This window comes from Stegastes partitus, unplaced genomic scaffold, assembly GCF_000690725.1.
Source record: "Stegastes partitus isolate 25-593 unplaced genomic scaffold, Stegastes_partitus-1.0.2 Scaffold228, whole genome shotgun sequence".
Classification (NCBI taxonomy): Eukaryota; Metazoa; Chordata; class Actinopteri; family Pomacentridae; genus Stegastes; species Stegastes partitus.
In genome coordinates this window covers 427,802-451,076 of record NW_007577959.1, presented here as the reverse complement: position 1 = coordinate 451,076, position 23,275 = coordinate 427,802, and the positions used below count along the sequence as shown (strand labels likewise).

General features: G+C 40.3%; 2 protein-coding genes across 3 annotated transcripts in view; one reads left to right on the top strand and one right to left on the bottom strand.

Moving 5' to 3' along the window:
• Positions 1–23,275, top strand: part of wwc3 (WWC family member 3) — a 50,648-nt gene that overhangs the window by 662 nt on the left and 26,711 nt on the right. The window contains exon 2 of one of the 2 annotated variants that reach the window (XM_008281291.1): positions 10,877–11,297. In XM_008281291.1, coding sequence (XP_008279513.1) covers positions 11,152–11,297 — 146 coding nt within the window. In that variant the 5' untranslated portion in view covers positions 10,877–11,151. Of the gene's footprint in view, positions 1–10,852; positions 11,298–23,275 lie in introns of those variants that run through there. The other variant, XM_008281290.1, reaches the window with a different exon arrangement.
• Positions 6,359–7,522, bottom strand: cldn33b (claudin 33b). Its single transcript, XM_008281289.1, has one exon. It carries the CDS (start codon positions 7,520–7,522, stop codon positions 6,869–6,871), a length of 654 nt encoding a protein of 217 aa, XP_008279511.1. The 3' UTR covers positions 6,359–6,868.

The following is a 23,275-nucleotide window of genomic DNA, read 5'->3' as shown; positions in this document are numbered from 1 at the left end:
TTTTAAATGGCACATAAAAGCAGGTAAGAGACTTATCTTGAGAATTATACAAGAATCCATCTTTTAACCTGCATTGTTCTCTATGACCACTTGGTTGCAGTAAAAAACAAACTGTAAAAACATCTTTGCTCTAGTTTCACCTTTTAAGCTAATGTGGCTAACATCTTAGCAAATAGCTTCTTAGTTTCAGTTTCATCTGGCAGATGTACAATAACATCAGCAATCATGTGAAGTCAAATTTCTGTCAACATGATGAATGTAAGTCTGATTTATTCTTCTTTTTGCTTTGTTTTGGTCTCCACCAACTCCTGACGGGCAGCAGTTAGCCTGTTAGCTTGTTAGCTGCTACATGCTCCACTGTGTTCACCTGCTAAGTTATAGTGTACACGTCCAGCAAATGTGAAGCAACTTTAGAATTTATTAGGAGTTTTGTTTATGTCCATTTAATAAATGTAAGCCTGTTATTGAAGCTCATTTTAGCCTTGCTTTACTTGTTCTAACTTCTGGAGGATGTTAGTTAGCTTTAGTTAGTTCTTTAGCTTCTTCATGAGCCACCATGTTCACCAGCTAGATCATTTTATAAGTCGGCAACTTGTGCTTTCATACAGTAGACAGGAGTTAAAGATGTTTTACTTATGTTAATATTAATAAAAATAATATTTAATAAACTTTATTTATGTAGCACCTTCTAAAAATAAAGTTACAAAATACCTTACAATAAAAACATATCATACAGTAGGGCCTGGGCGACACACTCAGTACTGATAGTCATCTATAATACTTATTGCTCTGGTGTAACAACACCCAGGAGAAGTAAGGTTTGTATTCAACTTAACTTTTGAATTTGTCAAACTATTAAGACACACAGGTCATAATTTTAATGTTGACGTAACAATGAAAAACATACAAAGCGATAGATTTGCACACATAAATATAATATATAATAAAATAAACAGGGATGCAGAATGATCTCACCTGGATAAACATCACATATCATTTGACTGTGATGGAAGGCAAAGAAGCTGTTTATAGAACTAAACTTTGCGTTTTCTTGTTGTGTGTTCATGGCCTTTGGTGTTGCGTGCATTGTAGTGGACAGCAAAGACAAGCTTTGGTGATGATGAGAATGAGGAACCAGACTTGCCAGAGGATCTCAAACAGATTGTGGATGTACACATGAGCCAGGTCATTTAAAACAAGCAGTAAAATCTTAATATCCATTGTAAAACTCACAGGGGAAGGCCAGCAAGGGCTGGTGTAATGTGGTTGTTTCTCTTAACATGTTTTAAAAGCACATCAGCAGCGTTTTATTTTAGTTTCGGTCTTTGGATGTTTTTCGCCTGCTGGTACCAGAGTAAAGTAAAAGCCGAAAACAGCTCATAGTTTGAACCGGTAACTAGATAATCGAAACAATTAGCTGAAAGATGATAAATGCTCTGAAGGGCTGATCGTAGCAATGATACTCAGTGCTTCTTCAGCTGCAACGATTAATCAGCTCATCAACTAGAACACTGCCTGATAATCAGTGGATTTGTTTAAGTAATTTTTCAAGTAAGAAGTCTAAATTCTATGATTCCAGCTTCTCAAATTACAATTTTTTCTGGTTTCTTTGCTCCTCACTGAGGGCAAACTAAACAAGACTTTTGAGGATGTTGTTTTTACCCTTGTAGTACACTAACTGCCTTTTAAAAAAAACAACATTTTCTTACATTTTATTGACCAGCCATAAACTGAGAAGGTATTCTATAGATTAATTGATTAATTAGTAAAAATAATTTCTAATTGCAGCCCTGTTCCTCACTATAGGTGGTCCTATAAAAACTCATATTTTACTGTAATAAAGCCTTGAGAAACTTTCTGGATTACATTTAAGCTCAAAATGCTTCAAAGAACTGTTTTAATGGGTTTCAGTCTCCTTTTTAGGCGCGTTTATTCTCTTTGTTGCTATCGTGGATTTTTTTTTTTTTTTACCCCCCAACATAATAAAAACATTACACAATATTTTAGCTGCTACTAAATGGACATTTTTACATTTAGACAAACAGAGACCTTGACATTAGTGTCAATAGAAACTTGCACACAAATCGATCAGCAGAAAGTCAGACAATATCCAAAGTTGCTCTAATGTTATATTATAGAAATGTTAAAAGTATTGCAATGTACACAAATTCAATAACATTATGTTTTCAACATAAAATAATAAAAACAAAGTGTAAATGCAAGTTTAAAGTGTCAGGCTCTCTTCAAAAAATCCTCCAGGAACCCCTCATAGAAGTTCCTTGAATATCTCCAGAGTTCCTTGAGGTTCTCCAAATTCTAAGAAAGTGTAAACACAGATAAAAACGTGCCAGCTCGATTTTATTTTCGGAACATGTGGCTCATGAAGCTGTATTGGATTGAAGTTCAGGGACAGATGCTTATCACAGATGTAGTAATAAACTTTATCTGCCCCGTGTTGTGAGCAGTGAGCATTGTAATGACCATAATGATCCGTATTATCACTACACAGGCAGGTGGAGGGAGGGAGGGAACATGCCAAGGTGTGGGCTTCTAACGGGCCCCATGTAAGGAGGGATCTCGGTGGGTCGGGTTAACCAGGGGCCCTGCTCATGTGACCTGGGTGGGAGGCTGACGAGAGCAGGCATGTGAGTGTGGAGAGGAGGCCGCCTCACTGTGGTGATTGTTGCCAGGGAAGGAACGCAGGCGCTCACTGTGGCCCAGTGGCCTGCTGCACCTCTCCGGAGGCGGCGAGCTGCTGCAGAACAAAAGGCCCTCTTCAGACGAGCACAGCCCTCTGTCAAAAACACAAGTCTCAGAAGTGGATGAATGGTAGACCTGCGCTGACCGCTACAGAAAGGTGGTGAGACGCACTTTGTCACATGTGTAAGAGTGCTTGATTTTAATTTAACTGAGCATATTCAAAAACATTCCCTGTCTTCACCATCCTCCTCTCCTGCACATTCCCCTCTGCAGATAAGCTGACGTGTCACCCAGAGCTTCATTTCAGTCATCTATCTGGTATATTGTGTAAAGGCGGACCAGTGATAAGAAATCTCTGACAAAGAAAGGGAGGTGATCAATGCAAATGTGTTGTACCAATTATATTTTTATGTAATTTTATTACAACTCCACCATAGCTTGATAACCTTTTAGCTTGACTTACAACCTTGTGTTTGCAGATAAAAAACAGGTGATTAGTGGAAAAGCTCAGGGCAGATGAGCAGCTATGCCTCAACTACTCTTCTATCTCCTTCTGCAGATTGCGGCAGTCACCCCCACTGATCAAGATCAGTTATAATGATTGTACTCAGTACCATCTCCACGTGTAATCAGAGGTGGAAAAATAACTGCAGTTACTTCTATTAATCTATCCAACTCCATTTTTGAAGGAAATATTGACAACTATGTCATTTAGATGCTACATCCAGAGACATTGATGATGATCTTGAATGAAAATTGATGATGAAATACACCACATGGTCAAATATTTCCCAGGGATGTACCACCTTACTGACCTCTGATCAGAAAAGCACACGTCTATGAATTGTTAATTGTTGTCTTTCCAAGACAAATAGTTTCTTCTTCATTACTTTGGCATATTAGTTTGTTTGCAGTCGGTCTTGTGTTAAAGCTGACAAAAGTCCTGAAGTTACGTCACTTGAGTCAGCATCAGATAGGGAGCTATGCTTCATTCAGTGTACCTTGGAAATGGAAAGTTGGACCTTGAAGCTACAGCTGCCTCAAGGTTTTATCAAGCGCTGTGAGATGACATGTATAAATAAAATAGAATGGAACTGAAAATTGAATCAAAAACACTCAGCAACAGACATGTAGTTCACTTATCTTAAGGAACAGAAGAGCAGAAAAGGCATAAAAGGTGCATTGTCTAAAATTTTAGACATTTAGACATTAAACTTATTAAAAGAGAAAAGCTCTGCTTCCCCACAGTTTACTGTGTAGCGGACTGTTTTGGAGAAATGAATGACAGAAAAAAATGTTTACAAAAAAAAATGTTGAGATAAGGGTTGAGAAATCTTACCTGAGTTACCACTCAGGAAATCTAACTTTTAGTAGTATTTTATTTTTATGTCTTCCTTGTTACAGAACCGAAATCCTGAGTTTTTCAGTTGCAGCATTAGAAAGAAGTAAACTGATGGTACGTTCGATCCAAAATCCCAGCAAGAAATTTTTATTCAAAATGCTCTTTTTAGTTGGATTTCTATCTTAAACAAGTCGGAATAACCTCGCTAACACTGGCCTCAGAATCCAAGATGGCTGCTAATCAACTAGCATTGCTAACAATAGCTTACCCAAAAACAAAGGTTAATACAAAAAAAACAATTTGTATATTTAATTATTTTGTGCTTTAAAAGCAAATGACAAGTGTTTTCTGGTTTCAGTTTAACTTCTGATTGTTTTTAATTGACACAAAAAATTTAAAACTAAAATTGCATAATGTATATTTGTTTATCCTGTTATTAAAGAAGTGATCACAGTTTTGGATAGAGGGTACATGGTCCACTGTGGATGATGAAGGCATTGAGTTTTACAGGAAGGAGAAATTCTTTGAACCTTTTTTTTAGAACCTGAGCCACGAGGGTCCGACACTGTTACAGAAGAGCAAAGAATAATCCATGGAGTACTATTTTAGCTTCCCAAATAGTTTAATTTTAACTATTCATTAACCACAATGTGAAATTATCAACAAAAAAAGGAAAGATCAAAGAAAACTCAAAAATGTTGCCAAAGATTTTTTTCAGAAAACTTTTTTTTTTCAGCTTTCTTCTCCCATTAATCACCATACAATCCTTGAGATGTATCTGGTGACCCTTTAGAGGGTCCTGAACCCTAGTTTGGAAACCACAAGGCTAAAGTACATAACTAAATATAATAAAAAGCTTTACCGCAACTAAATGCAACAGTGCATCAATGTAAAGAATAAAATAAACACGTTTACATTTTATACTTGAAGTACACGTGATGTTAGTTTTCTATAAAGTAGAGCTCTGAATGCACTATTGGAGCATTCTAGCCCTGATGTTTCAGTAAAGAATGTAAAGACTTCTACACCACCGTTTTTGGGAACAGTCTTGTGTGCAACTTCCTCGCTATTTGTAAGCTGTCCGAAAATACCTGTTTTAGTTGGTCACTGCTGCTGCTTCACACTAAATCAACACACCAGACAAAGAATCTTGCGGCACATGAGAGATAATTCATCCACTAACTCTGAGATAAGGCAGATAAAAGGATTTAGATAATGTATGGAAAATCTGAGGGCTTCGGAGTGTTATCATACACAAGACCGATTTCACAAACTTGAACTGAGGCTCAAGAGATCTTAATCTCTGCTGAACTGTCCAAACAGCAGGTCATGTAACACTGTGACATATAATAAATAATCTGAGCAAACTGTCAACAACATCTTCCAGCAGTTTGTTTACCCCCTCAGTGCAGGTTTGTTTGTTTGCAGTCGGATGCATTTAGACTTAATTCCTCCTGACAAGAACACATGTCATTTCCTTCTCGTAGCAACTGGAGTCTTACGATAATCAAAAGGAACATCTCTGCAGCTGTTTTCAGCGCCTCCCTGCTGATAGCTGCCCTCACACTGGGAGACACCAGGCCCTCCCTGCAGCCTGTGTGGCGTCAAGCGAAGGGAGGTTGTCTCTCAGCCCGGGCTCCTCCAGCTCTGTGAGGCCTGACAGAACCACTGTTAGCCACTTACAAGTAAGCCCTCCATGTCTTGAAGGGCCCCTCAGGCAACAGATGCTCCTGTGACAACATCATTATCTCTCATTAACTTCATTGTGTAAGAGCTGACTCCACCGAAAGTACCACGATTAGGACGGGAAGGTTTATAAATCATCCTCCTCCCCTGCAATAACACATTTATGTCACTGTACCCGTGTGTATGTAAATGATACAGACAGGTTTGGAGTGCAGAGAGCGGTGATGCCCCCTGACCCTGGCAAATTTGTGTAATTATGTCAGCTTGTGCTACATTCTTTTACAGTACACACTGCCCATTAAAGCGTTCATTAAACACAGCTTAGCTCAGCGAGTGACCAGGAAATCTGATGGAATTAGTCTCAAGCTGTGTTTCCACCGCCACAGACACACCTGACAAACCAAGGCGGCTGTTTTCAGTCGCCCCGGTCGTCTGTTAGTCACAGAACAGATGGCAAACAAGGAAAAGAGCAGCCATGTTTCCACTTCTGACATAACCAAAGACAAACCTGCTTCACGGATTTGCATCATTCATCGTTTCATCAACACGAACTGAAGAACGTTCCACGAAATAATACATACAAATACAAATATACTTATCGTTCTTTTAATGAAAAAAAGAAAACTTTTCAATACAATTACAATGTAGTGAAAATCTTTATGTGAATCATCTGAATGTGCTGCACAAAACAGCTCATCAGCAAACTAAAAGAGACACAGGATAGTTTGTGCTTCAAGAAATAATCTATGTTTTGGCATTAATTTACAATCACAGCATTTTAAATTTAAGCTTAAAAGTCCCCTTATTCTAGCTTGAAATATTTTTTTTCCTTGTTTGGGTAAAGATCCTGAAACCATCCCAAAATAAGGGGTATAAAGCGCTTTATAAAACATGTCTTTTAAAAAAAATACTCATTTTTACTGATCACAGCAGGTTGTCTTGAAGTGTAATGTTTGATTGTGCAGGTAACTCATTTAAAGTAGCTGAAATAAGGTGAAAATTTCACTGATCAAAATCCATTTTTCTGATAAGGCAACCATTATGCAGTCTTTGATATAAAACCAGATATTTACATCACTGAAGTGTGGATCTACAGGTGGTTATATTGTGCTTTTGGTCTCAATGCAGGTAATTCATCCGTTAAACATACTCTGTGCGCTTCCTAGCATCTGCGCCCATCACCTGGTACCTCCGCTGCAGCACCGGCTGAGGCTCCACCTGTGAGCACGAGCAAGAGGCGACCATGATCAGCCCTGCCACTATGAGGAGAAACCCCGCCGCCCAGCCGCAGAACAAAGCGTCTCCAAACTCCCATCGAGGCACCACGTCAGGTACTTTCTCATCGAAGAAATGTATCACTGCTAAATGGGCCATGTAGGACACGGGGATCAGACACAGCACTCCAGAAACCATCCCCAGCACCCCTCCTATGATGGTTAAAGTCCTCTTGGCTCGATGGCCGCTCTGTTCTTTGCAGCTGTTGACCAGGTGAAGTCCAGGTATAGCCACTAGAATTCCCAGCATGCCCACAGCGAGGGCAGTGCACATGAGGATGCGCGCCAGCTTGAGGTCACTGGAGAGGCCCAGCAGGCTGTCGTAGGCTCTGCACTCCATCCCTCCAACATCCTGGACCACACAGGTCTCCCACAGGCCCAGCTCGTAGCTCTCCACCGGCAGCAGCGCGGTGGACATGGTCAGCCACTGAGGTAAGAGAGTGGTGGCTAAAGCGCACAGCCATGCCCCGACATAGACCAGCATCCCCAGCAGCTCCAAAGCGCAGGCGCATGTGTCCATGTTTCCTCTCTCTCTCACTCTGGCCTCCACGCTTCACAGAGCCACAAGAGTTCTTCTCCTTCTTCTCTGGCAGCACTTCAGATGGAGAGGCCAGTCGATGTCCAAGTCGGCACAGAAGCTGCTCGCAACACCTGATAATTAGAGTTGACCGCTCTGGCTCTGGACTGGGAGCTCGTTCACAAACAGTTCCCACTCAGAGGAGCTCACATCTTCTGTTGCTGGCAGGAGAGGGGGCCCGATCGACCCTCCCCTTTGTGGTCCTCCTGCTGCCGCTGCTGTACCAATGGGCAGCAGGGGCAGAGGCAGTGATGACCACTATTTGACAAAACCATTGCCAAAAGTTTTTTTTGCTCAAAATTGCAGGCCACAAGGGATGTCATTAAATGTAGACAGCACAGTTAATGTAGCAAAAATTATCTCCCTAATGTCCATACTTTGCGTCCTGTGTGTCCTCTCTGAGAGAAAAATAATCAAACAATTAACATGGGACGACTCACAGTAGCACGGTCAGGTTATTATTTACAGATGATATACACAGATAGCCGTCTCATAAACTGGGCTGTGCCTCCAAATATGCTGTAAAATCTGTGTGAGTAAAATTAGAACTTAAACACTCATTAGACACCCTAATGGTCATTTTAATTTATTCTATACAGTTTGTTTATTTCTTTTTTTTGCTAATGTCAGCTTGTTAGTATGTAAAACCAATGTATCATAATATCACTCTCGCACAAGACAAACACAATTACAGCCTCAATTGATTTACTATCAATGATAATGTTAGCTTAGATAAATAAAACTGGGTCCACAGATAGTGAGATTTACTGACATTAGCAGATACAACAATACATGAATATTTCTGTCATGTTCATAAGTTGCTCTCAGTCAGGCTTTTTGCTGCATGTGACCGAATCTGAAACAACAGTGCAGCTTATTGTGTGCTCTCATATGAACACTACATAGCCTGTGGGAAATGATTGTAGGAGGGCTGCAGATCAAAAGCTGTGATGTGAGAAAATGTTTCCCATTCATAAACACACAAACAGTTGTACAAACCGCAAACAAACGCACAAACAAAAATGCACAGATAAAAATCCCCAGCCTGTCAAACTCCTCCTCCTCTTCTGGACGAGAAGCAGAAAATGCTCAGCTGACTGCTCTGATGTCTCCACAAAGAATACTTAAACTGCCAGAAAAATGAGCTTCTGTCATCTTCATGTGCTGACAGTGTGAGAAACACAACTTCAGAGCAAAATCTCCACAGTGACACAGGTAGAAGGAAGCCACTCATGATAATCGCGACCTGTTTGGCAACAGAAATTCCCCGTCTCTGGAAATTCCACTAGAATTTCGTGTCAAACTGAATTTTAGTCACGGCACCAGAAAGATGTCGAGAACTATGAGGAAATAAGTTGAATAAGTGCTGTGCAGTTCCTTCCCCCACACATAGAGGTCAACAAAGATCCATCACACACACAGGAACACTAACTGTATACTCAAATGTTTATTTTAATGTTAATATTCGGTCCTTTTATTTATTCTGTTTGGCCATGAAGACATAAACCACTGCACCTCTGAGCCTTGAACTCTGCAACTTTAGCTTCTTTTTTAATGTAGTGACTGGAAAAAAAATTGGTCCCGCAGCTTTAATGTGCACTAGCTGCCTAATTGGCCATAATGTTTCAAAACTAATTTATTTAGCATAATTCATGGTGTGAGCAAAGGATACAGTATGCAATAGATGAATAAGTGTTCATTAAAGTGCCAGTACAGTAATACTCATTACATCACAAAATATTCTAGTCCTGCTTAAAAAAAAATCTGTGGGATCCTTTAGTGTTTAGAAGGGTTAGGGTTATTGGAGGTTTACTGGTGATTCTAAATTGTTCGTAGGTGTGAATGTGAGTGTGCTTGGTTGTCTGTCTCTAAGTGTAGCCCTGTGATAGACTGGTGACCTGTCCAGGGTGTCCCCTGCCTTCACCCTAAGTCAGCTGGGATAGGCTCCGGCGCCCCTACGACCCTAGTAAGGATTAAGCGGTGTAGAGATAATGGATGGATGGATGGATGGATGGATGGATGGATGGACTTTTACTTGTAATGGAGTATTTTTGCATTGCTGTTTTGATACTTTTACTTCAGCGGGATTGTACATGCAGGACTTTTACCCATAATAAAATATTTTCACATTTCTGTATTGGTAACTGTACTGAAGTAGGATTTTTCCTGCAGGGCTTTTATGTAATCAAGTACTTTTAGATTGTGGTACGAATACTTTTACTTCAGTGGGGTTTTGCAGGCAAGACTTTTACTTGGATTGGAGTATTTTTATATTGCTGTATCGATACTTTAAGTAATTTCTTTTTATGCAGGACTTTTACTTGCACTTGAATATTTTTACGCTGCAATATTGGCACGTTTACTTAAGCAGGATTTTTCGTCTGGACTTCATTGGTAATGGAGTATTTTAAATTTGCTGAGAAGTCTATTTGCTTTTTACTGAAGCTCCAAGGATTACCATGAACTGGGTGACTGAGAATCTACACAGACAAATAGCTGTTTTGATACTTTGACTAAAGCAGGATTGTTTGTGCATGACTATTGTGAAATGGAGTATATGTGTGGTACATTTACTTAGGTAGGACTTGTTTTTTTTAATCAGATCTTCTCTCTTGTAATGGAGTGTTGTTATATTACTGTATTGGTACTTAACTTAAGTAAGGGGTCTCAATACTAATAAGTGATTTGACAGCTCTTGAGAGCTCCTGAATTTAGAATTAGAATGAGCCTTAGAAAATTAGACCCAAAATGTAATTATTTTTAAAAACTTCAATTAGACCAAACCCTCCAGGAATTAGACTTCTTACTGCATCCTCAGTTTGTGTCTGATGTGGAACTATTGACTGCGGCTGCTGTTTCCTTTACAGACGGAAGGTGTCGCTGCTGCACCGCTCCAACAGTCCTGCAGTCAACAACAAACCACGGGTTAGTGTTCAGGGGGAGTTGTCCGTTGATTTAAATGAAAGTTTAACACGTTTAAACTTCATATTTTAGTCATATTTCGTCTTGACATATTTGAATTAACAACTTTTTCATGAAGTTATCGCAAAGGTATGTCGTGTGAATCAACAGGTCGCTGTTTGTAAGTTGCGCTAGCTTAAGAATTGAAGCTAGTTTTTCAGTTTTCAGTGAATATCTTCGAGGGGAGCTGTTAAATAAATGTACAAACAGTGTTTTCTTCGCGCTAATAAGCTCTAATGAAAGTGTGGAGCTCTGAAGTTCACCCATTGGACGGAGCAGCTCCCTCGGTCGTACGTCCGACCGTTTATGCAAATCCGCCTCCGAATATGGACACAGAGGAATGAAATATGGTGGAGGAGGCGAACATGGAGGACCGAGGACCGTGAGAGCGCCGCGCCGCCGTTTGTCGGGAGGTTTGTAGACAGAAGACAGTGGATGTACCTCCGGCGGGACTTTTTCTACGGACAACCTCGGTGGAAAGTTTCGTATTCGCGTATTCTCCATTCTCCAGCGCGTCGAGGTCGAGCTGGTTGTAATGCAGTGAGGAGCGACTTTTTCGGGGGGATAAAAAGCAGGGCAGGGGGCTTCAGCCCTCTCACCGTCTCGACGCTATGCCGTGGGTCAGCGGCGGTAAGCGGAGAGAGAGCTCGGAGCTGCCGCTGCCCGCGGGCTGGGAGGAAGCCCGGGATTACGATGGCAGAGTGTTTTTCATCGACCACAACACCCGGCAAACTTCATGGATTGACCCCAGAGATAGGTATGCTATAGGCCCGGGAGGAGAGGGATCACACACACTCACACAAAGTAATGTTAAATTAACAGACTACGGAGGAGATGGCAGGGCGGCTGCAGGGAGGGGGCTTCCAGTGAGGGCTGTGTTGTTGTTTTTTCGGGACCGGGGCTGTAAAAAAAAAATCACCCGCTCCCTTTAATGTGAGACGAGGTTGCGGTGGATAATGTAGCCACGACCGATGGATCAGCTGAGGTTTGGCAGGAGTTGTGGCCTCCCCAACTCTTGAAGAAGTTCCCATGCAAACACGCCCATGGTCACCTACCATGCAGCGGCTGCTTACAATAACATTTCTCCCTTTAAACACTAAATGTGACAGTTCTCTTTTACATTATCTTTGACAGCAGCTCAGCCTTCCCTGGTAAGTTTGGTGCCACCAAAGCAGCAGTCTGCATTCAGTGTAAACCCAGCCACTCTGGTCACCTGAGCCGCCTCCTCTTCATGCAAGAGAAAAGTTGAAGTCTACCTCAAACCTCAGTCATTCAGACTCATCAGTAAGCTCTGTAGATTTATGACTTCCAGTGACCTGAAACATTCCTGGCTCACACACTTAATACAGAGAGCTATTGTTATCCAGCTCCCCTTTTCCTTTTCATGCAGACACCTCCTTGAGAGTCAAGAACAGCTCTTCAAGTTTGCTTATTAGTGTCACTGCCTTCCCAAAATGGCCATTAATGTGTGCGTTTCACTGGATATGAGACTGTAGTGTAGCAGGACAAGAACTTTAAACTCCAACTCCCAGAAATCTTTGTGAAAATATGTGAGGAATGCTAGTTGGGCCACTGGGAAAGCTGCAAGGATGTGCTTTTGTGGGGACTGGGATTTCACCAACCCAGAAACAGGCTCATTCAGGCATTCAAAGCAGACTTTGTGAGATTACTGGGAATTATCGCAAGTATTTTAACTCTGATGTATTATGAGGGAAAGGCAGAAATGCACAAAAACAACGCTGCCAAGTGTGGCAGGAGGCACGAGTCCAGTTTGAATTTTGTTTGAAAGGAAAGGAGGATGTGTCGCTGCGCACAGCACATTCTGCACCAGATTTCTTGCAGCTGATTTCAGCAGCGGGAATGTAGTAGCTGCATGTAATCTAGATAAGAAAAACCTGATTTCCTTGAAGGGCCCTCCTCCACCTCCCTGCAAGTTGATTAACCATTGTTGTGTACAGCTGATAGTAGTTTCACAAGGTCTTATAGTCATCAGTGTACGAGGGAGGGCACTCTAGGCTTGTGCGTTTGCATGACTAAAGAATGTTTTCTGCATTTGTTCTGGTGCTGCTCGCTGATTTATAGGTTATCTCGCCAGAGGAATGTCTTCTGTCACCACCTGATGCTGACTTTCCAATAAATCACATCACAACGCAGCGCTAAAGCTGACTTTCTGCTAACATGCAACAGATACAAAAAGGTGTCAGCTTCTCAGTTGGTGTTGCCACTCTTGAAAAATGTAGTTGTTTGCATCAGCTGCAGATATATGGGCTGTTTGCAAGTGTGATGTGGACAGCAGAGGCAGAGAGGATGAATGCAGCCATTACAAGAGTTTCATACTGGTTTGACAGCTGCTCTGTTGAAGCACAACTAAAATCAAAGGATGACAGTGTCAGGATTCCTGCCTGGTATCTGTCACATCTCATTACAGACCTTCATCATGAGTTACAGACTTTAACTGAGGGTGACATACTGCTACATGAAGTAGTGTCCAAGCCAGACAATTGGATAAACAAGAAAAATTGTAATTGAATGTCTTAGAAGTGATTAATAAAATCAGAAAATGTAGATGCAGTCTGGGCTTTTGTATTAAGTAGATGAGGACAAACATTTCAATTTTAATTTCTTTATTTGAAAAGAGATAATGTACAATAATAAACATTTAAATACATGTAAAAAAGCCAACTTACTTTAAGGCACTCAAAATGAGTATTAATAGCACAATATGTAACTAGTTAAGTCAAGCTACATTCTAATAAATATAAATACAGTAGCAATAAAGCAGCTCATAAAATACACGTAAATACAGGATAATACACTCAGACATAGATGTATTGTGGTTAGAATCTTGTCAAAGGTGTAACAGGACAACTTCAGTGTCACACAGGTGGGTCTCAGTTCGCCATTTCTTACAATTATCCTTAAATAGATAAGAGGATGGGGTCTGTCTGTTTGAATGTTGTTGAATTCCATTGATGTGATGCTCTGAAAGAGAAGATGGCCTGACTAAATGCAGGAGTCATGCAGTAGGACTGAATGATATGAGGAAAATAGCTAATTATGATTTTTCTAACACATGTTGCAGCTTGTGATATAAGTTTTTAAGTTTCAGTTCAGTATTCACCGTGTGAATATGTAAAATGTGCTGCACTATTAACCCATAAGAAGAAATCAGAAAATGAACTGCTCTGTATTCAAATGCAATGACAAGAACTTCTTGATATAAGTTGCTTCAAACATGTTTTTATATTTTTTTTTAGATAGAATAGAATAGATCGAAGAGAACAGTTATCACCAAAGCTGTGACTGTTAAGGTAAATAAATAAAGTAATAATGATAAAATAATTCAAATAAGAAAATAGTAGGACCTTTCTGTAAAGAATCTGCAACATCAAACCCGGTTCAGGAGCAGCATCTTAGTCCTGCACATTCTGCAGTCTAATTAAGTGAAGTAATAACGATATAAAATACATTCTGGATCTTACATGATGCATAATGTATGTCCCAAATTGCCTTGCATGGCTAAAATTGTGATTTTTATTTGAAAGTCATTACTTGTCCAGCCCTATCATGTTACCCTCCTTTTGCTATCAAAAATGTCTTGTCTAACAAGCAGTGTAAACCCCAAAATGATCCATTTGGAGCAATACAAAACAGAAACCGGTGGCAAATCTTTAAAATTTATGCGGCAAAACAAGTGAATGCTTAGCATATTAGCTTAATAACTGACTTGCTCTGTTGATCAGTGAACAAAACAAGGCATTTTTGGTGATCAATAATCCTTTAGTTGTTTAAGTTTCACTAATCTTGCTTCCAGGTTGTGTAAAATGTTAATGATGGGGCGCCACTGTAGCTCACCTGGTTGAGCTGGCGTGTCATGTACAGGGCTACAGTCCCGATGTGGAGGTCATGAGTTCAAATCCTGCTCATGGCCCTTTTCCACACGTCCTTACCCCTTTCCTCTCCCCCCACTTTCCTGTCTCTCTCTCACTTCACTATCAAATAAAGGCACAAAGGCCAAAAAAAAAATGTTAATGATGTTGATAATATTGTTATTTTATCATTGTCTGCCCAATAACAACCTCAATTTAAGACTTTCAAAAGCTGCTATCACAGACCTGGTAAATTCTTTTGAGATTACAGGGAAGTGTGAGTTTAATCTTTAGTGAGTAATTATAAAAATACACTGTATAAGTTATCAGATACCAATATTTGTTTGACCTTGGTAGTTTATATTGGCGACTGGTTTTCATGACATTGTGAAACTTGGGGATGTTGGGGACTGAAACATGCCTTATTTGGCAGTGACCAAACTCCCCATATCTTCAGCAACATGTGATTTTTCTGAAGCACAACTGAGGCCTCATTCATGCCTAACAAACAACAACACCGTACAACATCTTGTGCCACCACCTTGAGTGACAATACAGCATGCAGGTGCTGCTGTCCTGTGATCCGGCGTGTCGTACAGCTCGTAGCGAGGGCAGTCCGCTGTGCGCGAGCCTTGAGTCTGCTGACCCGCAGAGAGGCGTGTCGGCGGTGGATTATCGCCTAATCACTGAAACACAAGAGCCATTGAGCTGAAACATAATTGTCAGTGGTGATCATGATGTGCTGTAACAGAGCTGTGTATCAGCCAGAGTTCAAGTTTGTTCCTGCTGGTATGCTGGACGTCTGCAGGCAGTGGAGAGGCTGGAGACGGAGCCGTTTTGGTTAGATGACAGCATGTAGTGAAAAATTAGATTGATGTGTGAACACGGTGCACAGATACCTGAGAAACTGGCATCCCTAAGCATGTACCTTGCTCTAACTCACAAGTGCAGGTTCTTGCGTTTACTGCTGACATCCCTCCCTCACTATTTGGTTCACTCTTGATGATGCTGATGTCTTTGAGGACGGTGGATACCTCGAGCAGATCACGGCCAGCTCCTGCAGATAAGCCAAGCTGCTCTATGGGGCTTTTTTGTTGCTGTGGAATGAGCGTTATGTTAGGCATGCCTACACTAATGCCCAGGGGCTCTGCTTGCTTGCGGCCCCAGACAAAGCAGCAGAACAGAGGCAGTTCCCACGTGTCTACCTCCTCCTCTCATCCTGGGCCCTATAGGCCTCCTTTATTAGCTCTGTTATGCAACAGCCATGGCCGGCCTGCCGCTCAGCAAAGGGAGGCCTTTATACTTGGTCACAAAGCACACCAAATTCAATTATTCTGGAAAGGGTGAGCTGTGTTTCCAGCACCGAAAGGTTATTCACATGCGCTGAACCCCGCTGTTATTTTGCTTCCCCCAGTGTTTTCATTATGATGGCTCTTTTTTGTCTTTTGGTAGGGGGAGGTTACGAACATGCCATTGCTTGATCTGGTGTCATTTTGCCCTATGTGTTTTCTGTGTTCTTTTTCATGAGCACACAATATGTTTGTCTTCGGCTTTCACCTCGCTCCTTGTTCTGGAAGCTCAAACCACTTTCCTCCAGCAGTTAGTGTTACAGGCGTTGCCCCCCCTTTGATGTCCAGTTTTCCTAACTGACTAGCCTATGTTTTCTGACTGATATACAACCATAAAAACGGTCACTGATAGCTTAAATTCTGATTTGCAGGAGTTCTCAGTTGATGCCCTTTCTTCAACAGCTGCAGTCAGCAGTCAGACCTGTAGGTTGGTTGTGTCTTATGTGTATATTGTGAAGAATGCAACCTAAACAGGACATGCCAGACTCTGTGGACCAACCTCGAGCTCTGGGCCACCATTGTTTTTTTGTTCCCTTCCACACATCTGCACAATTCTTATTCAAAAAGAAAGAAAAATACAGTTGACAACACTGGCAGAGCTGTTTGGTGTGTATGGTTTTGTACCTTACAGCCTGTTTTTAAAATTGCATTAGAGGTGACAAGAAACTATAAATAATTCTCCTTTTACCGAGAATCAACTTTTTTTTTTTTTTTTTTTAACTTGCTTGTAGTTTAGTGAGGTCATCATTCTAACTTTTCCAAAGAAGACTACAGTCTCTTTAACAATTATAAGCAGTTTTAAAAACGTTTAATAAATGGTTTCTAACACTATATAATGTAGCCATAAGCAGATTTAATTCCATTGTTAAGTGTTTATCAGTGCACAGTATTTGCCTACAATTATAGCTTGTCCTGTGAAAACATAGTTGACATTATTGCAGCTTTGTTATAATATACAGTCATTTATCATTTGTTTATACCGCAGCACATAGTTATGGGCTGCTTTATAGCGGCTTAAAACTACGTCGTAGTGTAATAAACTATTTATGAAATCTTTATATATGCCCTATGAATGCTAACCTAGCTGTGTGTGGTGCTTGATACTTGGGGATATAGGATTACTTGTTTGTTTGCTGATAGTGAGAGTAGGAAGATAGATGCTGCCTTCATGTCTATATAGTAAATGTGAAACCAGCAGCTGGTTAGCTTAGCTTAGTAAAAACACTGAAAACAGGGGAAAGAGATAGCCTGGCTCTGTCCAAAGGTAATGAAGTCCATCTACTAACAATCCCAAAGCTCAGCTTTTAACTTGTTATATTTTGTTTGTTTATTTCAAAAAGTGAAGTGTGGAAACAATGTTGTGTTGTATTTCTCAGCCAGGCACAGTTACTTCCTGGAGTCACTGTGAGGTAGATGGCCGCCCTCTTGTGTCACCATTGTTGTTTTAACACTTTAGTTTTACACGGATTAAACTAATGAGATATACAGCATATTGATTAGTAAGGTTTAGATGTTCCTTCAAAATTAAGTGTCATTTTTAACTCAAAAGCTTCTTTATGGAGAGAGTATGTTTACTACAGTGAAGAGCTTTACTGAATTTAGAGATTGGATGCAATAATTTAGTTCAAGTCTGTTTTATTCATAAAGCATCAGTTCACAACGTAAGTCGTCCTCGTACACATGAAATCACCCTATTCAGCTGTAATCATGGCATGTATTTCCCTACATATAGGCCAGTGGGGACCTCTTCAACCTCCTTGTGTGCTCAGTAGGCGCTTTATCACCCCATTTAATGTTGCTTTATTATGACCTTACTTCATGGTGGTAGCTCTCTAGTTTTGCGCCTACAAAGAGGAAAAAAGGTCTGCATTTAAAGGTTGGAGGGAATGGAGGAGACATAAGTCAGTGGAATGTCACTCAGGAGACGGGAGTTAAAGTCCTGTCTCTGTTAGTATTATTTTTGGACTTAAGTCATATTTTGACTTTGGTTTTTACTTGCTGCTTTTTAGTTGGTGTTTGGTTAAGTTTAGGCACCAAACTACTTGGCTGGGTTTAGAAAAGGATTGTGATCTGGCTTAAAATGCACCCTTTCTGTGTGTAGCCTGTCACTTTTTGTATGTTTCCAGGGTAACATGCCCTTTTTCACATGACTGCAAAAGGTTGCCTATGTTATCATGGTTACTTACTGTTTATCAATGATCACAGTCAGTCTTTACTGGCCCATGTGTATGGTAATGATGTGCTCTGATAATGGGTCATTTAATGGGCTGTTAACTTTCAATATTGTAAGATCATGTACAGAAGAAAGGTCAAGATCTTACAATATTGTATTATAGAGAGAAGCCCACTTTGAACAAGCACTTGGTGACATTGGGAAGGAAAAAAGCTCCTTTTTAACAGGAGGAGACCTCCAGCAGAACCAGGCTTAGGGAGAGCGGCCATCTGCCTCAACCAATTGGGTGAGGGGGAATTAATGATAAAAATAATTATGGCTTGGATACTAGTATAGTGATTGTACATGCTATGGTGTTCAAAGTGGTATTCTAAAGGGTTGCTTTTACATTTTTATTTAAGTGCTCCACCTGTACTTGAGTAATATTAGCGTTAAGAAACACAGCCTCTTCTTCCGGCCCCGATAGCGAGACAGTTTTACTTTGGTCACAGTTGACCCAACTGTATTTTGCTCCCTTCCATGTGTCCAGACGCTGTCTAAATGTGTACAGAGACAGGGATCTCGGTCTACTTATAGAGACCTATTTCCATAAGATTCAACACATAATGGGAGAAGTGGGTGTCTGTCCGTCCGCCTGTCTGTCAGCTGCTTTAGGCCTCGCTCTGAAATGCTGCACCAGGCCCTCAGAGAGGCTGGACATAAATGACATTCCTCCCAAAGTTGTTTTCACATTTCTTTTTTAACACAGAAAGGAATTTTTAGGCCAACAACACTTGTGGCCTTTTTTTTTCTCAGAGACTGTCTGTCACCCTCTAACAATATGAGAATGAAAGCAGGTGGCATTTGTGGTGCATATTGGAGTTAAAAGGGGAACGTGCAGAATTTTCTGATCTCACTTCATGCATACAACGTTGTGTCGCTGTCATCACATTTGTTGTTTTTCTGGTCTCATATGCAGTGCTTGTTAACCAGAGTTCAAGCCTGAAATCGTATTTGTAGACTTCAGCAGCTGGTTTGCGGTGACGATAAAAGACTCTCAGTGGCTGGATAAGTTTATCGTTGTGATTTTGATTTGAGGCGTGCAGCTTGCTTTCAGTCTTCTGCTGTGGTTGGCTCTTGCTGTTTTATCACACTAGTGTTTGGCGCAGTTGTACAGTGAACCATCACACCATTAAACACCAGTGTCAAAAATGCAGTACATCTACACTCCGCATTGGACCGTGGCGACAAGATGTCTAAATTAAAAGAGTTGGAGGAGTAATCAACAACATGTTTTTTAATTTAATATGAACTGAGTGAACCATATGAAAGACGGCAGGAGTGGCTTTGAATTTTGTTTGCCGCTTGAAAACATGTGGCTGTCAAGTCTTAGTGAGCTCATTGTGGTCAAACTGACGAATGGTAACCCAAATCCAGAGTATAAACCCAGTTCCGTGGGTCCTGTAATGAAATGTAAGAAGCAATGTTATTTTTAGTGGAATGCGCCATAGTCTTTTTTGCAAAGCCTAATTGTTGTAGTGCAGGAACAAAGGCGAAGGAGCTGGTGGGGATGACCCAACCAGACGAGGTCCAGTGGCCCAGACTCCAGTTTCACATGCCTTTCCCATGCAGCAGCCCGTCGCCAGGCAAAGGGAAGAGGGGGAGCCGCTACAGATAGAAATATCCTGTGGGACAACCCAGGATGGCACAGATTATTCTAGAATTAGCAAATGTCTTCAACAACTAAATATATTTTGCTGGGAATTTGCGAGACACGAGCAGGCCCTGCAGCATTTCATTCCTCCACAGCTGAACATGCTTGCCATTCTCTCGGTCTCTATTTTTTCTATTTCAAATATCTGTCACATTTTCTGTTTCCTCTTAGATTGAAAGAGGATCCTGGAGAATGTGTAAAATCTCAGAACAAAACATCGGCCCTTATTAATAACTGCATGCATTTAGGGCTAGCTGATCAGCTTAACCAGCCGTGCACGTATATTTTTGTGCTTAAGCCCAATCATACATTACAGACTTACATATACTTTACACTTCTGGTTATTTTCCAAACTATTTTACGGTGTATTTTTTTCTCTTCAATGTTTGTTTGTTTTTTGTGGTCCTTAAATGTTATCATGCATGTATGTCAAGGGTGAAAATAGGTAAAGGAACGGCACTAGGGCTGCCACCAGTTATTATTCTATTGTAATCCAGTGGGTTTCCAGAGCCTGAAGTGACATCTTCAGATGTCTTGATTTGTCAGACCAACAGTTTTAGAATATTCACAGAGAAAAGCAGAAAATCTGCACTTTGACAGAAGCTAGAACAAAAAATGTTGCTGTCCTTAAGTTATCGAAATTGTTGTTGATTTATTTTTTTCTGTTGTTATTGGACAAACTCATTAATAAACTAATTGATTCATGTTGAGTTAAATCTCATCAAATATGTTACTTTGTATTTTATGGCAGAGCAATAGAAGTGCATGAAAACAAAACAACTATATTTTAGAGAAACAAATAGTATTTAAACCTCAGAAGATTCCTAACTGAGTAAAATGACCCAGAAGTATGTCAGCTATGATAAGGTTGAATTTTTCAAATGCCAAAGAAAGGTGCCTCAGTGCTTTCTTTCTTATCTCCATTAGCACAGAATACGCATCTTCATGTAGTAGCGACATTTAAAGCAGCGCAACCTTTACAGACCCATGTCAGCAACATCCACCACAACATGCGTAGCCAATTGTAAGTGCAGACTTTGAACTATGGTTATCTTTTCCTATGTCCATATGAATTCTCATTCACATCTTTCCTTGACCCCATGATGTTTTCCATCAAGGTCAAGGAAAAGTATTGAAGAAAATTTTTGACCAGCTATTCAACCGCAGCCGACGAGTCTACAGTGAAGCTAGAGAGGCTGTAGATGGGCACAGCAGTGCTCTAACCTTTCACTGAAGTATAAAGTCCTGCACCTCTGTGGAAACAGTACAACTATGATTAAATATAGAGAGAACTCAAAAATGTCCTTTGTTCTGTTTAACAAAGTTACAATACCATAAATCGTCCTAAAAAATAAAAAAAAACTGATTTCCTTGATTTTTTTTTTTAATCAAAGTTAAAAAACTAACTTGAAATCGACTTGTAGAATATTTTAGTACTCACAGGTGTTAGCATTAGTGAGTACTATACTATAGATATTTTGCTATTACATTTTTAAACATCTACAAGCTAGTCACTCATCACACTACTTTGTACATTAGCTCTAGAAAGCTATTTCACCACGCTGAATGTGTCTTGCAACAACTTCCTGACAACTTGCTCCTCTATATAAATTTTTTTGAGCCATGTGTTTATTTAATTGCTCATACATGTTTAATTATTCTCTTAATCTGTTTAATTTGTTTCCATATCTGTCTCCTATCTAATCTGTGTAAATTCAGCCCACAATTCAGCCGTATGGTTGCAAAACTTTGTCATGTAGTTGCTGGTCACAGCTAAGTAAATAACGGTGTCTCAGTTGTGCAGAGAAGCACAGACGTTTTTGTTTTTGCTGAATCTGATGCAAATGGTTTATTTCTGGTAATTTATTTTTACATTAAACTTGTGGAATAAAGTGGTTTTAATGAAAGATCACCATTTTAAGCTTAAATTTGGTTAATTTTCTTGATCCAACTGCATGTCACACATAACTAGTTGATGATTTTCTGAGGGTAAACTGAAAGCTAATGCCAGGATGCCAACATGCTCCAAATGACAATCTTAAAATTTTGATTTTATATTTCACTCAAAACCAGCAGCTTAGCTAAACAGCTAAAAAAATTATAAAGTACCTAGTATTTATCCTCAGGAGACTTTGAATGTTTATGCTGAATTTCATGACAATCCATCCAGTAGTTGCTGAGATATTTCAGGCTGAACCAAAATGGCCAACCATCAGACAGGCAGTGACAACGTTAGCATGGCTAAAAACTCTCTGCCAGCACCTGCTGTAGAGTTACAGTAATCCCGTTGGAGCTCTACCATAATCCTAAAAGAATATAGTTATTAAAGAAATAAGTATTTAGCTTTAAAAACCAAAGCTAAGCATTGTCAGACCTGCATTACTCTGTTGGCTAATGCATGTTGTTGGTGCTTTCACAGTGTCAGCAAACACAAGTTTATTCAGGGTCACTGTGTCAGCCTGACAGGGGAATGACTCATTTATACCCCTCTGAGCTTGTCTGAGGGAGTCTAACTGACAGAAAAGATTTCATATTGTTTAAAGAGAACATTTAAATGCACACACACCAGGCACAGTCAGCTTCAGTTTCACTGTATTCTGTCTGACTCCTCCACTAAATGCATGCTGTCACATTACCCCTCTGCTGCTCTGTGCTGCTGTGTGTTGTCCTCTGTGTGAGTCTGTTGTGCAGCGGTTTACAGACTCCCAAGACCAAGACATGACTTGGAAAAACACAGGCTGCTGTCACAAGACTGCGTAACAAACCAAACATTCAGATTTTCTGATATTCAGATCTGTGAGAGGACATGTTTTTCTCCCCGTCTCTCTCCCTGGGGAGGTCAGAGGCCAGTTCAGGACTAACCTCCCTCTGATGTCGCATAGCTTCCCATCCAAAGCTGACTGTGGTCTTACTCTCTGGTTGGGCTCAGTCCAGAATATATTGTTTTTATGCTTTTGACTTTTCTTGTCATGGTTCCTCCTTCAGTCATTATTTAGAGAAAGCCTGTTTGCATAGGTGGAACTGTCCCCTCTGAGTGTTTAAGTATTTACAAGAGCAGTTAGTGTCTGGACGTTTGTTTACCTTTAACAAACACTTAAAACAGCAGCAGGTAGGGAGTGTGCTCATGTTTGCCTTGTCCTGGTGTTTGGTACTCAATAGTTCATGTGACAGTCCTTTTAACACACTGTCACCACGCTACTTATTGCCTGTCTGTGGTAGATTTGTGCATTTATGTAGGAAACTGCTAAGGGCTGAATCATCTCTTTTTTGGGAGAATGTTTGAGTCTTTGTCATAGGTGTCAACAGCTTGTGTGCTTATGTGGAGAAAATACATGTTGTAGTGTCGAGGTGAAACTATTAGTTAGCGATTGTTGATTGATCATTTAGTCCAGTGGTTCCCGAGATGGGATTATTCCTGTTTTATATTATATTTATCTTCTTTCAGTTAGCTTTTTTCTGTTTAAATTCTGTCTGAGTTGTTTGACGTAGCCTGGAAATGGTTCAAATTCAACCATTTGAGGAGGTAAAACTTTGCCTGAAGTTCTATAGTGATTATTAGTAATTTAAGAGACCCAATACTGACATTTGGTACCGAGATACATAATTTCAGAAATTCTCAAAATAAACAAATCTTTGTTAAAATGCCTTGTT